Here is an 18,054-nt window from a genome sequence, read left to right as displayed (position 1 = left end):
TGTTTAGCTTGTTTATGTTCTCTTTTGGCACGCACACATTTTTGATCAACTACCTGAGGCTGCAGTTGTTCGCCAGTTGTAGGCAGGATAGAACGTAGACGTCTACTCATGAGCAATTTTGAGGGAGACTTGAATCCATCCACAGGGGTATTCCTGTGCTCCAGCAGGCTGAGGTACGGGTCCTTTCCTTCAGCTTTTGCTTTGTTTAGTATGGTCTTTGCTGTTTGCACTGTCTTTTCTGCAAGACCATTGCTTTGTGGATGGTGGGGACTGGACGTTACATGTGCAAAGTCCCAAAAAAATGCAAAGTTTTCGAAGTCACCTGATTTATATTGCAGACCATTATCTGAAATTACCTTTTCAGGTATACCATGTCTTGCAAATATAGCCTTTAGCTTGCGGATTATGGCCGCTGATGTGGTTGAGTGGAGTCTTTCCAAATCAAAAGATCTGCTGTAGTAATAAAAAGCGATTAAGTAGTTCTGACCATTCCACATAAAAAGATCTGTTGCAATGATTTGCCATGGACGCTCTGGAATCTGATGAGAGATCATGGGCTCTTTAGGGTTAGACTTTCGGCGTTCTAGGCAGGTAGGGCATTTTTCGACCATATCCTCAATTTGTTTGTTCATTCCTAGCCAAAATAATATGTCTCTGGCTCTTTGCTTACTCCTCTCAATTCCCATATGCCCAGTGTGCATACACTCTAGCATATTTGGCCTCAGCACACCTAGGACAATGATTTTCTCGCCTTTGAATAGGATCCCTTCAATCTCTGAAATTTCATCTTTGTGATTCCAGTATTCAACAAGGCTGGAAGGACATCTTTTCCTTACGTTAGGCCACCCAGATTTGATTATGTTTTTCAGCATAATGAGTTGAGGATCCTGTTCTGTAGCTGTTCGAATGTCAGTCAGTTTCCTGTCACATAACATAGAATGGGACCAGGTTCCTTTGTAATCAGCTCTTTCATTTTATCAAATGCTTTTTCGTAAGTTTCGTCCCATACAAGCTCATTTGTCTGTTTCAGAAGCTGCCTCAATGGCGCATTAATCTCAGATAAGTTTGGTGCGAACTTGGACAGACAATTAACCATACCTAGGATGGTCTCCAGATCTGACTTGTTCTTGGGAGGATGCATATCTTTTATAGCATTGATCTTCTCTGGATCAGGTTTGATGCCTTCACGTGTTAGCTTGTGCCCAAAATAACTCACCTCTGAGACACATATCACACTTTTCTCACTTTTAAGGTGTACTCCTTTTTCACGGGTTCTCTTGAGTATGGCGTGCAAGTTTGCATCATGTTTCCAAACACGAGTATGTTGTCAACAATGGCTGTTACCCCCCTCAAGCCCTTCATAAGTCTCATCAATCTTTCTCTGAAATACGTCTTGAGCTGAAATCAGTCCAAAGGGTAAACGGAGAAATCTGTATCTTCCGGCCACTGTATTAAATGTTGTTAGCTTGGATGATTCTTTTGAGAGTTTGATCGCCCAGTATCCAGATTTTGCATCCAGTACACTGAAGAATTGTGCTCCAGCAAGTTTTGGGGTGATGTCATCCAAAGTTGGAAGAGGGTAATGTGGCCTCTTGATTGCTATATTGAAGTCTCTGGGATCTAAACAAACCCTGAGTTTTCCAGTGTGGGGTTTTTCCACAATTATCAGGGCATTGACCCAGTCAGTGGGTTCAAGCACTTTCACAATAATACCTGATTTTTCCATATTGTCTAGCTCCTCCTTGAAGCGACTATGCAGCATGAATGGAATTCTCCTGGGTGGGTATACAACAGGGACGGCTGTGGGGCGTAGGTGTATAGTGCATTCACCTGGAAACTGCCCAATGCCTTGAAAAACATCAGCAAATTCCTGTATTATAGCACAGGGTGTATCTACATCTGCCCACACTGAGAAGACAAGCTTAATTAACCCCAGGTCTAGACATGCTCTCAAACCAAGTATAGGTGGGGCGTGTGTGTTGACAATGTAGAATTCAAGCACAGTTTTAGTGTCTTTGTATTTACATTTTAACTGACAGGTCCCTTTAACATCAAGCGGCTCACCACCAAAGCCTGTAAGATGGCGTGCTGTGGGCTTCAGTGCTACAGTGCTGAAGAGATTTTTAAATCTGTTGGTTGGAATTATATTTACCTGAGCACCAGTATCTAATTTAAATTTTACTTTATCTGCTTGTTCACCTAACTCAATTTCTGCGAAAGCCATCTGTGGCATAGGCACACCTGATAAAACCATCTTGCAGAAAGAAAGCAGGTTCTGACACCATGTATTGTTCTTGTGTAGTCACTCAAATTAGTGTCTTACCATGGAATAACTCAGAGAACACAGAGCTGCATCTAGTCACTAACTGTTTATTATCCTAACTGAACTTGTTACCATATATGGTAGAAACACCAACAGCCAATCAACTTTCTGTATGCAAATTGACAAACACATCACATGACATGTTAATAACATTACAAGAACCTTTGTAAATATCCTTGGAGCAGTAACTATGCCCAATGTAAGAGCTATAAACTGGAAGTGCTGATCCAGAAAAGCAAACCTCAGAAACTGAAAAATGTTCCCTGTGAATCGGGATGTGAAGGTATGCACACCTTAGATGAAACAGTCACCTTGGTGCAGTGAAACCTACTCACTCACATCACCACTATCCTTAGCCAAGACCCCTAATGCCCGTGACCCCTTTTAACCTTGGTGACTTCCCTGTTAAGAGGTGTGAAAAGCCACTATATATGTCAGTTTTGCTTGGACTCTCAGATTAAATCATCTACTCAACAACCAAAAAAACATTTCTGGAAACTTTGAGTGAAAACTCGTTTGTGGCTGTGATGTTTTAGTGGCTAAATCCATTTTTGATTGGGAACAGATATCAGAAAGAGACATCTAAAGTCTTCCAGAGCATATTGGAATTTTGATGTGCATATGCAGCCATTCTCAAGGTGCAAACAGTAACATACACCTGTTTGTACACCTTAACAAGGTTTGCAATGTTGGTCTATATATTATGTATTTTATTCAGTGTGATGATAGTAAACAGTTTTGTTTTAGTGCATGTGTGCTGGTGTTGCATATTATGTGTAACTTCTCTCTGACCTGTGCACATCAGCAGCTCAATAATCAATACCCGCATACACTGTATATTTTAAAGAAGTAGATCAGTGTGTGTCATCTCTCTCACTGGGTAGCTGGTTATGTGGTCACTTGGTAAAAGTGCAAATCTCACCTGTTCCTGGAGGAACGTGATCCCTTGCAGAGTGGGCTCTAGGACATCAGAGGATTGACTTCTCACAAGGCTGACATTCACACTGACAACTATAGAGCTTAACTTGTCCTTAAACTCAGACTCGCTCTAAAAGAGAATAGAGATACCTCTGCAGATGTAATAGACAATGCATATGCAGGGAAATGTATTACATTGAATTAGTAATTACCTATATGTGTGTGTGTGTATATATATATATATATATATATATATATATTGTATACAGAAGGGGCATGATGGCTATGACCTCATAAACACAGATAATATCATGATGACTTGCATATATAGGGCTAGAAATTGCAAAAAAAATATATGGCAAAACAAAATACTTTTGAACTCTGTGATAATAAAGGGAAGCCCGATATATAGTGACATTTTTGTAAAGGAAGCGAAAAATGTTATATGAATGTAATTTTACCCTTAGATAAGCAGTCTTGTTTTGACAGATGGATTCCATGTTGCTTTGCAGCTTTATGGTGAGTATTTTACTGGGCTGGGATGATTCAAGAAAGAAAGTCCGTCGAGAAAATAGACTCTTTAAACGATCCAACTGGAGTTCTGCAGAGAGATCTGGAGGAGATGACAGACAAAAGGGTTTTAGACACAAAAAACAAGTAGAGAACAAGAGAAGAAATTATAGTGAAGAAAAAAACATAATTTATGTAAGAACTTACCTGATAAATTCATTTCTTTCATATTGGCAAGAGTCCATGAGCTAGCGACGTATGGGATATACAATCCTACCAGGAGGGGCAAAGTTTCCCAAACCTCAAAATGCCTATAAAAACACCCCTCACCACACCCACAATTCAGTTTAAAAAATAGCCAAGCAGTGGGGTGATAAAGAAAGGAGTAAAAAGTATCAACAAAGGAATTTGGAAATAATTGTGCTTTATACAAAAAATAATAACCACCATATGAACATGACTAAGGGTGTATAACCCGAAACATTGTTCTTGCTGAACCTGCTCCCATTATGTGGAAATAAAAGAATTCTTGGAAGATGAGAAGTGGTGCCGCTGCATTTATTTGTGAGTTTTGAATCTTTGGGATTGTTGCAGTGATCCTATGACAGTGTGCACACACCTGAGGATTTAGAGTGCTGGATATTGAACTGTGTTTACACCATAAAAAGGGTGGGCCTCATGGACTCTTGCCAATATGAAAGAAATGAATTTATCAGGTAAGTTCTTACATAAATTATGTTTTCTTTCATGTAATTGGCAAGAGTCCATGAGCTAGTGACGTATGAGATATCAAATACTCAAGATGTGGAACTCCACGCAAGAGTCACTAGAGAGGGAGGGATAAAAATAAACAACAGCCATATGCTGAAAAATTAATCCACAACCCAAAATATAAGTTATTCTCATGAAGAAAAGAAAAACTTAAAACATCAGCAGAAGAATCAAATTGAAACAGCTGCCTTAAGAACTTTTCTACCAAATACTGCTTCTGAAGAAGCAAATACATCAAAACGGTAGAATTTAGTAAACGTATGCAAAGAGGACCAAGTTTCCTCTTTGCAAATCTGATCAACTGAAGCTTCATTCTGAAAAGCCCACGAAGTGGAGACTGATCTAGTAGAATGAGCTGTAATTCTCTGAGGCGGGGCTTGACCTGACTCCAAATTAGCTTGATGAATCAAAAGCTTTAACCAAGAGGCCAAGGAAATAGAGGCCTTCTGACCTTTCCTAGGACCAGAAAATATAACAGACTAGAAATCTTCCTGAAATCTTTAGTAGCTTCAACATAATATTTCAAAGCTCTTACAACATCCAAAGAATGTAAGGATCTTTCCAAATGACTCTTAAGATTAGGACACAAGGAAGGGACAACAATTTCTCTACTAATGTTGTTAGAATTCACAACCTTAGGTAAAAATTCAAATGAAGTCCGCAAAACCGCCTTATCCTGATGAAAAATTAGAAAAGGAGATTCACAAGAAAGAGCAGATAGCTCAGAAACTCTTCTAGCAGAAGAGATGGCCAAAAGGAACAACACTTTCCAAGAAAGTAGGTTAATGTCCAAAGAATGCATAGGCACAAACGGAGGAGCCTGTAACGCCTTCAAAACCAAATTAAGACTCCAAGGAGGAGAAATTGATTTAATGACGGGCTTAATAAGAACTAAAACCAGTACAAAACAGTGAATATCAGGAAGTTTAGCAATCTTTCTGTGAAATAAAACTGAAAGAGCAGAGATTTGTCCCTTCAAGGAACTTGCAGACAAACCACTATCCAAACCATCCTGAAGAAACTGTAAAATTCTAGGAATTCTAAAAGAATGCCAAGAGAATTTATGAGAAGAACACCAAGAAATGTAAATCTTCCAAACTCCATAATAAATCTTCCTAGAAACAGATTTACGAGCTTGTAACATAGTATTAATTACTGAGACAAAAAAACCTCTATGACTTAATACTAAGCGTTCAATTTCCATACCTTCAAATTTAATGATTTGAGATCCTGATGGAAAAACGGACCTTGACACAGTAGGTCCGGCCTTAACGGAAGTGGCAAAGGTTGGCAACTGGACATCTGAACAAGATCCGCATACCAAAACCTGTGGGGCCATGCTGGAGCCACCAGCAACACAAATGATTGTTCCATGATGATCTTGGAGATCACTCTCGGAAGAAGAACTAGAGGCGGGAAGATATAAGCAGGTTGATAACACCAAGGAAGTGTCAGCGCATCCACTGCTTCCGCCTGAGAATCCCTGGACCTGGACAGGTATCTGGGAAGTTTCTTGTTTAGATGATAAGCCATCAGATCTATTTCTGGAAGACCCCACATCTGAACAATCTGAAAAAACACATCCGGGTGGAGAGACCACTCCCCTGGATGTAAAGTCTGACGGCTGAGATAATCCGCCTCCCAATTGTCTACACCTGGGATATGAACCGCAGAATAGCTGGATTCCACCCAAACAAGTATCTGAGATACTTCTTTCATAGCTAGGGGACTGTGAGTCGCACCCTGATGATTGACATATGCCACCATTGTGATATTGTCTGTCTGAAAACAAATGAATGGTTCTCTCTTCAACAGAGGCCAAAACTCAAGAGCTCTGAGAATTGCACGGAGTTCTAAAATATTGATTGGTAATCTTGCCTCTTGAGATTTCCAAACTCCTTGTGCTGTCAGAGATCCCCAGACAGCCCCCCAACCTGAAAGACTCGCATCTGTTGTGATCACAGTCCAGGTTGGCTGAACAAAAGAGGCCCCTTGAACTAAATGCTGGTGATTTAACCACCACGTCAGAGAGTATCAAACATTGGTATTTAAGGATATTAATTGTGATATCTTTGTATAATCCCGGCAATATTGATTCAGCATGCAAAGCTGGAGAGGTCTCATGTGAAAACGAGCAAAAGGAATCACGTCCGATGCTGCAGTCATGAGGCCTAAAACTTCCATGCACATAGCCACTGAAGGGAATGACTGAGATTGAAGGTGCCGACATGCTGCAACCAATTTCAAACGTCTCTTGTCTGTCAGAGACAGAGTCATGGACACTGAATCTATCTGGAAACCTAAAAAGGTGACCCTTGTCTGAGGAATCAAAAAACTTTTTGGTAAATTGATCCTCCAACCATGCTTTCGAGGAAACAACACAAGTTGATTTGTGTGAAATCCTGCAGAACGTAAAGACTGAGCTAGTACCAAGATATCGTCCAAATAAGGAAACACTACAATACCCTGTTCTCTGATTACAGAGAGAAAGGCACCCAGAACCTTTGAAAAGGTTCTTGGACCTGTTGCTAGGCCAAATGGAAGAGCAACAAATTGGTAATGCTTGTCTAGAAAAGAGAATTTCAGGAACAGATAATGTTCTGGATGAATCGGAATATGAAGGTAAGCATCCTGCAAGTCTATTGTAGACATATAATGTCCTTGCTGAACAAAAGGCAGAATAGTCCTTATAGTCACCATCTTGAAAGTTGGTACTCTTACATAACTATTCAAAATTTTCAGATCCAGAACTGGTCTGAATGAATTTTCTTTCTTCGGGACAATGAATAGATTTGAATAAAACCCCAGGCCTTGTTCCTGAAAGGGAACCGGCATGATAACCCCTGAAACCTCCAGATCTGAAACACACTTCAGGAAAGCCTGAGCTTTTACTGGATTCACTGGGATGCGTGAGAGAAAAAATCTTCTCACAGGAGGTCTTACTCTGAATCCTATTCGGTACCCCTGAGAGACAATGCTCTTTATCCATTGATTTTGGATAGAATTTTACAACAAATGCACTTAGCTTTGGTAGAACCAATGTCAGAAAAAAATATACAAGATAACCTGCGCCAAAATAAAACTGCTACACAAACTCCAAAAGGAGATATAGAGTCTCTCAACTCCCTAAAAAGGTTATACGTTAGAAAAAAGAAAATACCCAGGAGCGCTTACAAAAAGCTGAAGTGTAACTGTATTGGATAGTATATCAAAAACAGGACCAAATCAAACTCTAAAATATAATATATTTATTACAGAGAGAATGAAAACTGACAACTAACATAAAGCAGCAAGATATAATATAATATTAAAATAAATTATTATTTATTAATTTTAGGTAGAGAGAATTGAAAAAGATGTAACTGCGGACAAACGCTGAAGATTAACCCACAGATGTCTATTTAAACAGTACAAATTTTATCAAAAAACTCAACAATAAAAACTAACAAACTAATATTCAAAATATATAGTAAATGCAATGACACAAAAACACAATTAAGGTCGACCTTAAAAGTAATCCAAAAAACAATTCAGAAAACAATTCATAAAACACAATTCATAAAAAACATTTCATAAAAAACATTTCATAAAAAACATTTCATAAAAAACATTTCATAAAAGAACCCGCTTCTTATAGCTTAGCGGTGCAATCAAGGTGAATGTGAGTGCAAATGCAAAAATAGTACAAAAATAAACAAAAGTTCTAAACAAGTTAATAGCATAGAAAAAACAGATACTGGATAAAAAAACTGATAACAAATATGCAAGGACAGATGTTACAAAGTCAGTACGAGTCCAGTGTCCGTAAACAGGAGCGTAATCCTCAACACTGTTTGTAAATAATGATGTTCGTTGAGATTTCTTAGATGTATGTAAATTCCTCCTAGTAGAAGAGAAAATCTTCTTAGTGCAATAACACAAGCCGTTTATAATAACGAACAAGCTGTACTCACTCTCTGATCTGCATAGAGGTTCTGCACAATGGAAACCAGCTGATGTCCCGTATGTGTCCGTCCGTTAATGCAAAACTAGACTGAATGTCCAAAACAAGGTGCAAAAACACCTTGCTAATAAGTCTCTGAGAATGCAAGAAAATACCACAATAAATAAAAGCATGTGTCTCTAACCGCTAACTAACTGAATACACACTGCTCAGTCCGGCTGATATACAACCAGCCAGAAGAGTCAGAGGTGCCGTAGCCTGAATTCAGTAGCAGCCAAACTTCGAGAACACTATGCTCAGTAATACAACAGGTGTGCTCCGTTAAAAAAATTTTGGCACCAACCATGGCCTGGAAATGACACACTTGCATCACTAACTACACAACCCTGTGTGAAACCCCTGCGTCAAGTACGACGCCGGAAATTACGAACTTGCATCAACGGACGTGCCTTTCGTGCCAAAAAAATTCTCGTGCCAAGAATGACGCAATAAAGTGTAGTATTTAGCACACCCGCGAGCCTAAGACAGCCCACAATTTGAAACAAGTAGTCAATGGAAAAAAGACTAAACCCCAGTTAAGAAAAATATTTCTCAATATTAACTTCCCAAATATGAAACTGACAATCTGCAAAAGGAAATACATGAACCTGACTCATGGCAAATATAAGTACAATACATATATTTAGAACTTTATATAAATGCATAAAGTGCCAAACCATAGCTGGGGTGTCTTAAGTAATAAAAAAACATACTTACCAAAAGACACCCATCCACATATAGCAGATAGCCAAACCAGTACTGAAACAGTTATCAGTAGAGGTAATGGTATATGAGAGTATATCGTCGATCTGAAAAGGGAGGTATGAGATAAATCTCTACGACTGATAACAGAGAACCTATGAAAAAGACCCCCGTTTGGAAAATCATTGCATTCAATAGGTAATACTCTCTACGTCCCTCTGACATTCGCTGTACTCTGAGAGGAATCAGGCTTCAAAATGCTGAGAAGCGCATGTCAACGTAGAAATCTTAGCACAAACTTACTTCACCACCTCCATAGGAGGCAGAGTTTGTAAAACTGAATTGTGGGTGTGGTGAGGGGTGTATTTATAGGCATTTTGAGGTTTGGGAAACTTTACCCCTCCTGGTAGGATTGTATATCCCATACGTCACTAGCTCATGGACTCTTGCCAATTACATGAAAGAAAGAAGTAGAACGATTGAAGAATAAGGGTTACAAGATGTAGATAAATATCAGGGAGAGAGAAGAAACATAAAAAGGAAGCATAAAAGTATGAGATGACATGGGGGAGTTAAAGGGATCAAAGTCCGTGGAGGTTTATAGTTAAAAAGAGAAATATAATAGAAGATGTAGGTGTTATGGAAAAGGCAAAAAAAAAAAAGGGGGGAGGTGGGGAGAGTATGGGGTATAAATAAATATTAAGAAGAGATGGAAAAGTAGATAACTAATATGAAAATAAACTATGGAAATAGGATGGGATAGACAGGTGAGGAAATAATGAAATAACTAGATGGCTGAGATTACTGGGGGGCCCTGATAAAGCTCAAATGGTACTGACAAGGATTGACATGCTTGGTTCTTGGCCTGAAGGAACCAAATTTTAGTTGCAAACAAAATAAGGTTTAGAGGTGGTTTGAAGGTTCAGGAAAGTTTGGGTAGATGTTAAAGAGTATGAATATTTTATAGGAGCAACGTTTCTGTTTAATACCTAGGATTGGCAGTTCATTAACATAAGTTTTTTTAACCCAAAAGATCTATGTTTCAGATAATGGATTACAAAATGTAGCAAAACTAGTCATAACACAAGAAGGACATAGAATGTGGTAAGGATGTCAGAGTGGCTTCATAGAAAATAACATATTTTGGGTGGTTAGAAAAGCAATTTATATTTTTTTTAAAATTTGGTGAGTTATCTTAGCAGTAAGGTTTGGAGGGAGGTTGCCAGACAAAGCGAAGGGTTGGGTTACAGAAGTTACTTTATGGGTGAAAAGTTCTTACTTAGTATTCTTGGCAGACTTTGCTCAGATGCTCGAACACAGACACTAACAATAAAACTAAAAAACAAAAAATAAAGGTATTTAGAATATTGCCTTTGTAAAAGCCCTTCACTGCCATAGTCCAGAGAGAGTTCCATTCTATTCACTTGTTTAAGCTCCCATGCCCCTCTCACCAGCTGACTTTGGTGGTTGTCCCAGGAAGCTGACAGCCTTTCACATCTGGGTTCAGAGTATCTGGAGTAAAGTGGATTGAAGTGTGGAGGAAAACCACTGGCTGGGCCCTTATTGAGGAAAGAAAAGTGAAATGTAAAAAGAGAAGGGGTGAGACAGAAGTAAAAGGAAAGTAGATGGAAATGATAACTGAGTAGAGAGACCACTGATAGAAGATCTGGAGACAAGAATGTAAAGCAAAAGGGAGCGAGGAAAAGCAAAATATGGAAAGATTAAAAAAAAATTAGGAAGGATAATAAATATATCATACATCTATACACAATTCATTACTAATTGCGCGTAAACTATATATGTTTGCAAGGAAGGAAATATGAGCTTCCTGCATAGCTAAGAGTAACATAAAACTTTCCTGTTGTGATTTTTAACTTCCAAATGTTTTACCACCAATCTCAATGACATGTTCTGAAATATGTATCTCCAGACTTTTAAAAAAACACTTGTTCAGTTCCTCAAATTTATATTGTATTGCTACAGAATTTGGCTGTGCGTTACAAATATATAATAATAATAGATGTACAAATATCTTGCACCCCATAGACGTTTTGTGAAAGTAACCAATGTCTTTGACCAGGAAAAGGAAAATGTACATATTATAATTCTTACTCTCCAGATCAATCATAATAGTGAATTCACCAACTTAATAAAATAGATAAATAAAAAAATAAAAAAGTACAAATGGTAAACAAAAAAGAAAATTGACAACATAGTTATCATCTGGCACAGCAGGTTTTCTTTTCTTTTCTTTAAACATGGAAATTAATTTTTTTTTAAATTGTAAATAATAATTTTTTCATAAAGATTAACCCCTTAAGGACCGGGCATTTCAGACTAAAACTTTCCCAAAAGACCAGAGCATTTTTAGCATTTTGCCATCACTACATTTAAACAGAAATAGAGCCTTTTTTTGTATATTTCATGCCACCATTTCACTGCCAAATGCGATAAAAAAAAAAATCGTTAACTTTTTCACAAACTTTAGGTTTCTCACTGAAATTATTTGCTTGAGCAATCATGGCACAAATGGTTGCAAAAGCTTCTCTGGGATCTGCTTTGTTCAGAAATAGACATATATGGCTTTGCCATTGCTTTTTGGTAATTAGAAGGCCGTTAATTGCAGCTGCGCACCACACTTATTATTCCCAGCAGTGAAGGGGTTATTCAGGTAACTTGTAAGGTTAATTTTAGCTTTAGTGTAGAGATCACCCTCCCATCTGACACTTTCCACCCCCTGATCCTTCTCAAACAGCTCTCTTCCCTCCCCGACCCCCCAATGGTCACCCCCATCTTAAGTACTGGCAGAAAGTCTGCCAGTATGAAAATAAGGCTTTTTTTTAATAAAAATGTTTTTCCTATTTTCTGCAGTGTAGGATCCCCCCCTTACTCCTCTAACTGATTTCTGCCATCTTAGGTACTGTTTGCTATCATTTTTATTTATTTTTTTATTAAAAAAAAATACAAAAAAACTTTTTTTCTGTAGTTTAGCTGCCCCCTCCAAGATTATATCCCTGCCCTATAATCCACCCCTCCACCATAGGATCCCCCTCTACCTACTTCCCTTTCTTTCCCCTCCCTGCCTCTGTCAGTTGTTTTTTTCTGTAGCGTAGCGGTCCCACCTGCCCCCCTCCGGTGATGGGCCACCCACCCGCCTCCCTCCTAACCCTCCCACACCACCAACGATCGGCACCACTCCTGGGGCATTCGATCTCGCTACTTTTAGATATATTGCGGAAGAGAGAGGCCCAGGGTACGCCGCTGGTCGTTAAGGGGTTAATTACAGAAATAAATTAATTAAGTTTAGAATAATTAATTCATAGCGTAATGGCCAGAGGTAGCTTATTTGACTGAATTATTAATTCACATTATTTTCAAAGCGGAAACAGATTGCTTAGGAAGCTGGGAAATGAAGTCATGTGCATAGGGCTTGATTTTTCAAGCCTTCTTCAAGCCTTCTCTTCTTTCTACGAATGCAGGTTCTCACACCTTCCTACTCTCTTCTCCACCTCTTAGGTGGAGAATTAAATCTCCCCAATCTCGTCCGACTGGTAAGATTGACAGCTCCAGCCCACGCGTGACTGGCTGTGCACGGGCAGAGGGTGGTGTTGCACTTGAGCACCAAATAGCGCTCACGTGCAATGATAAATTCCGGCAGTGGATTATTGCCCGCCAGAGGCGAGCTGGGGCTGACAGGGGCGAATATGTTCGCCCTTTTCCGCCATCGCTTGATAAATCGAGCCCATAGTGTGGAGAGTATTAGAAAAAGTTATTGCAGTGGACTATAGCTCACCAGTGAGAAAACTGATCAATTCTGATGTTAGTTCAGCCACCACCTCCATCAGAGTATAATAGTATTGCAATAAACGTTTTTGTATGTTTGTTTTTTTCCATATTCATCTTGGGGGGGGGTTATGTTCTGTTTACATTGTTATGGAATGACTGTTGTACTGGATTGTTCCAATTTGTCTTTCCTGTTTACGGACATGTTCATTCAACAGCAAAATTGATTTGTTTGGTTTTTAAAGGGACAGTAAACACCTTAAAAAATGATTTTATATAAAATGTTTAGTTATGCATAATAAAACAACTTTGCAATATACTCTAATTCTCACAAATTTAAAATGCACCCTGCAGACTTCTCAAGGCTAGCCCTGCTACATATATGTGCCTGATTGGCTTTAACTGATAACAACTGGAAACTATCAGCTAGATTATGAGTTTTGCGTTATGACTCAAAAAGCATCGTTATGGCCCATAACAATGCTTTTTCCCTACCGCTGTTGTTACAAGTCTTGTCAGAATAGGTGTACTGCACACTTTTTTGGCTGTCACGCAACGTCAGTACCGCACTTTAAGAAAAGTCCTTTTTCAATGGGACTTTCATAGCGCCGGTATTACGAGTTTTGCTGTGAGCCTAAAATGACAAGATCTGTACCGCCATCTAAAGTCAGTAGTTATGAGTTTTATGCTACAAAACTGTAGCATAAAACTCATAACTAAACTGTCACAAAGTACACTAACACCCATAAACTACCTATTAACCCCTAAACCGCCGCCCTCCCGCATCGCAAACACTATTTAAATATTATTAACCCCTAATCTGCTGCCCGGCCACACCGCCGCTATAATAAACCTATTAACCCCTAAACCTATCCCTAACACCCCCTAACTTAAATATAATTAAAATAAATCTAAATAAAACTTATTATTACCTAAATAATTCCTATTTAAAACTAAATACTTACCTGTAAAATAAAACCTAAGCTAGCTACAATATAACTAATAGTTACATTGTAGCTATCTTAGGTTTTATTTTTATTTCACAGCTAAGTTTGTATTTATTTTAACTAGGTAGACAAGTTAGTAAATAGTTAGTAACTATTTACTAGCTACATAGTTAAAATAAATACAAACTTACCTGTAAAGTAAAACCTAACCTGAGTTACACTAACACCTAACATTACAATAAAATTAAATAAATTATATTAATAAAATACAATCATCTAAATTACAAAAAAATAAACACTAATTTACACAAAATAAAAAAGAAATGATCAAAAATAAAAACGAATTACTCCTAATCTAATAGCTCTATCAAAATAAAACCCCCCCTAAAATAAAAAAAACCCTAACCTACACTTAACTGCCAATGGCCCTAAAAAAGGGCCTTTTGCGGGGCATTGCCCCAAAGAAATCAGCTCTTTTACCTGTAAAATAAAATACAAACAACCCCCCAACAGTAAAGACCACCACCCACACAACCAAACCCCCCAAATAAAAATCTAAATTAACCTAAGCTCCCCATTGCCCTGAAAAGGGCATTTGGATGGGCATTTAACTCTTTTACTGCCCAAATCCTAATCTAAAAATAAAACCCACTTAATAAACCCTTAAAAAAACCTAACACTAACCCCCGACGATCCACTTACAGTTTTCGAAGACTGGACATCCATCCTCATCCAAGTGGGCCGAAGTCCTCCTCGAAGCCAGCAAAAGTCTTCATCCAAGGGGGCAGAAGTCCCCCTCGAAGCCGGCAGAAGTCTTCATCCAAGCGGGCAGAAGTCTTCATCCATCCGGCATCTTCTATCTTCATCCATCCGGCGTGGAGCAGGTCCATCTTCAAGACATCCGGCGCGGAGCATCCTCTTCTTCCGATGGTTAACCAAGAATGAAGTTTCCCTTTAAGGTACGTCATCCAAGATGGCGTCCCTTAGAATTCTATCAGCCAATCGAAATGTATCAGCCAATAGGAATTAAAGGGTAAAAAACCCTATTGGCTGTTGCAATCAGCCAATAGGATTGAGCTTGCATTCTTTTGGCTGATAGAAGAAAGAAGATGCCGTCTGGATGAAGACTTCTGGCCGCTTCGAATAGGACTTCTGCCCGCTTGGATGAGAACTTTGCCGGCTGGATGAGAATGGATGCCTGGTCTTCCAAAACTGTAAGTGGATCATCGGGGGTTAGTGTTACGTTTTTTTTAAAGGGTTTATTCGGTGGGTTTTATTTTTAGATTAGGGTTTGGGCAATGTAAAAGAGCTAAATGCCCTTTTAAGGGCAATGCCCATCCAAATGCACTTTTCAGGGCAACGGTTAGCTTAGGTTTATTTAGATAGGTTTTTATTTGTGGAGTTTGGTTGTGTGGGTTTTACTGTTGGGGGGTTGTTTGTAAAAAAAAATTACAGATAAAAGAACTGATTCCTTTGGGGCAATGCCCCGCAAAAGGCCCTTTTTTAGGGCCATTGGCAGTTTAGTGTAGGCTAGGGTTTTTTTATTTTGGGGGGGGCTTTTTTATTTTGATAGGGCTATTAGATTAGGAGTAATTTGTTTTTATTTTTGATAATTTCTTTTTTTATTTTGTGTAATTTATTGTTTATTTTTTTTGTAATTTAGATAATTGTATTTTATTATTTAATTTAATTTTATTGTAATGTAAGGTGTTAGTGTAACTCAGGTTAGGTTTTATTTTACAGGTGTCAGCTGTTCCTTAGCTGAAGATTGCTGTAGATACCGGAACTGTCTCTTGTTTCATACCCGTCCAGACTGGGGTTTTTTACCTATTGGAAAGATGGTAAGCTAAAACTTGGTAAGCATATAAAAACAACTTCCAGAATGTTATTAAAACAAACTCTTTAATATCTTTTTTGCTGCAACGCGTTTCTCGACTGCTCAGTGGTCGTTTCCTCAGGCAAATGCAAAAAACGGATACAAGCATGCTTAATTAGCATCATTAAATACACATGTAATGATATAACAGGAAGTTGTCAAGTTATAAGGAACCAATGGGAGTATACATAGTCCAGATAGTATGGATGTTACATTGTATTAAGTGTTGCCTTTTTCAACACTAGTAGAAACAATTGTATACAATAATTCCAATCTGATCTGGCAGCCTTTAATTAATCTTTATTCAAGGTATTTCTTTTAGTAGTACCAATAACTATGTTGTAATCTAGTCATGTTCAGGTACTCTGTCCACAATACGTTTTAGTCTCCCACATACCTTGCTCCTTATCCTGTGTAACATAACAGGGTATGGATCAATAAATTATAAAAATCAAACTCTAGGTTTCATTTTCCAAGTAAATAAATCTTACAATAGGTTTCATCTTCCTAGTGAAATAATAGATTATCCATTATCGACCCCTTTTGAAATTAGGCAATCAATTTTTTATAGACAAGGACATTATAGTTGGCATTTTTTACAAACTTCATATAGAATACATTTTTGAACACATTCATTTTAATTTAGCATATTTATGTTGCAGATGCACAACCTGCACCTGTGTTCTTTCATCTATATGACAATTAGATCCATTGATCTAAATATATTTGTTAGGTATAAGAATTATCAACTTCTGCAGGATAACACAGCCCAGTTATAAGAGATGATGGTCATTTAAAGGGACAGTCAACACCAGAATTTTTGTTGTTTAAAAAGAAAGATAATCCCTTTATTACCCATTCCCCAGTTTTGCATAACCAACACAGTTATATTAATATACTTTTTACCTCTGTGATTACCTTGTATCTAAGCTTCTGCTGACTGCCCCCTTATTTCAGTTCTTTTGACAGACATGCAGTTTAGCCAATCAGTGCTCAGTCCTAGGTCACTTTACGTGCATGAGCTCAATGTTATCTATATGAAACATGTGAACTAATGCCCTCTAGTGGTCAAAATGTATTCAGATTAGAGGCAGTCTTCAAGGTCTAAGAAATTAGCATATGAACCTCCTAGTTTTAGCTTTCAACTAAGAATACCAAGAGAACAAAGCAAAATTGGTGATAAAAGTAAATTGGGAAGCTGTTTAAAATTTCATGCCCTATTTAAAATATGAAAGTTTTTTTTGGACTTGACTGTCGCTTTAATTGGTGAACATCAATTTTTTAAATGTGTACATTCATTATTATTTATATACCAGTAGAGAAAATATGAAGGCTCTCTCAGTAATGTTACGAAGAATAGTTTTCTCTCAGTCTGTTTTTTTTTTTTGTTTTTTTTTTTTAATTAAAGTTTTTTATTGAGGTTGTGGAAAAAGCAATACAGCTTATGCAAGGTAATAAACCAAAAAATTACATAGATATAATATATTACAATAAAGTGGCTTCCATACAGGAGAGCAAGATTCACATTGGAAGAAATGTCAGACTGAAAGTTGGAACCTCATTTTCATTATTACACAAACAGTAGGTACTTAAGATGGTCTTACAGATAGAGTAAATTGACGAGTTATATTTCAGGTAATATCAATAAAATCGTTTTTAATTAAATGGTGTGATATGATATGTGAGTGTGATAAAATATCTAGGGTACGGTATGTACAAGATGAACCGCATAATGAGATCTCCCCTATAGGGAGGTATATTATAAAGGGGGGGGGGGGGAGGTTGGAGTTTGAATGTAATGAGTGGATTTATATCAAATAAGATGTGCAAATTGATAACCATATGTGCAATAATTATAATGATTTTTATGAGGGTACTGGGTTGAGAGAAACAGTGTGAATCATGAGTAAATGCCTGTCTCTGAGCCCCCAAACATAGATAGAAGCTAACACCTAGATGAAATGACGGGAGAGAGGGTCTTGCCGCCTCGGCCGCTGGCAGCTCGACCTCCATGTAATAACATCATTGGAGGGGATAGGGGGGTAGGGGCATAGGGGAAAACAGAGGTGAGAGACTCAAAATTAGGTGGACATTATTTAAATGGGTGATTCTAAAGATAACAAGCTTAATAGATGCTCCACAGAGATCATGTGACTAATATGAATGGGAGGTTGCTACGAACATGGGATTTGGGTTCCTACTTGAAGGAGTAATAGTAAATATGAACCCATGAGTGTTCCAT

At 38.0% G+C, this 18,054-nt stretch overlaps 1 protein-coding gene across 1 annotated transcript in view; it reads right to left on the bottom strand.

Moving 5' to 3' along the window:
• The window catches only part of ITGA2B (integrin subunit alpha 2b), a 194,612-nt gene that overhangs the window by 72,073 nt on the left and 104,485 nt on the right, over nt 1–18,054 (bottom strand). The window contains exons 16-19 of the mRNA XM_053699977.1: nt 10,658–10,765; nt 10,486–10,541; nt 3,703–3,854; nt 3,246–3,371 (exon numbers count right to left, since the gene is read on the bottom strand). Of these exons, the coding sequence (XP_053555952.1) occupies nt 3,246–3,371; nt 3,703–3,854; nt 10,486–10,541; nt 10,658–10,765 (442 nt within the window). The remainder of the gene's footprint in view (nt 1–3,245; nt 3,372–3,702; nt 3,855–10,485; nt 10,542–10,657; nt 10,766–18,054) is intronic.

This window comes from Bombina bombina, chromosome 1, assembly GCF_027579735.1.
Source record: "Bombina bombina isolate aBomBom1 chromosome 1, aBomBom1.pri, whole genome shotgun sequence".
In the NCBI taxonomy this organism is placed as follows: domain Eukaryota; kingdom Metazoa; phylum Chordata; class Amphibia; order Anura; family Bombinatoridae; genus Bombina; species Bombina bombina.
This window is presented reverse-complemented; position numbering and strand designations above follow the sequence as displayed.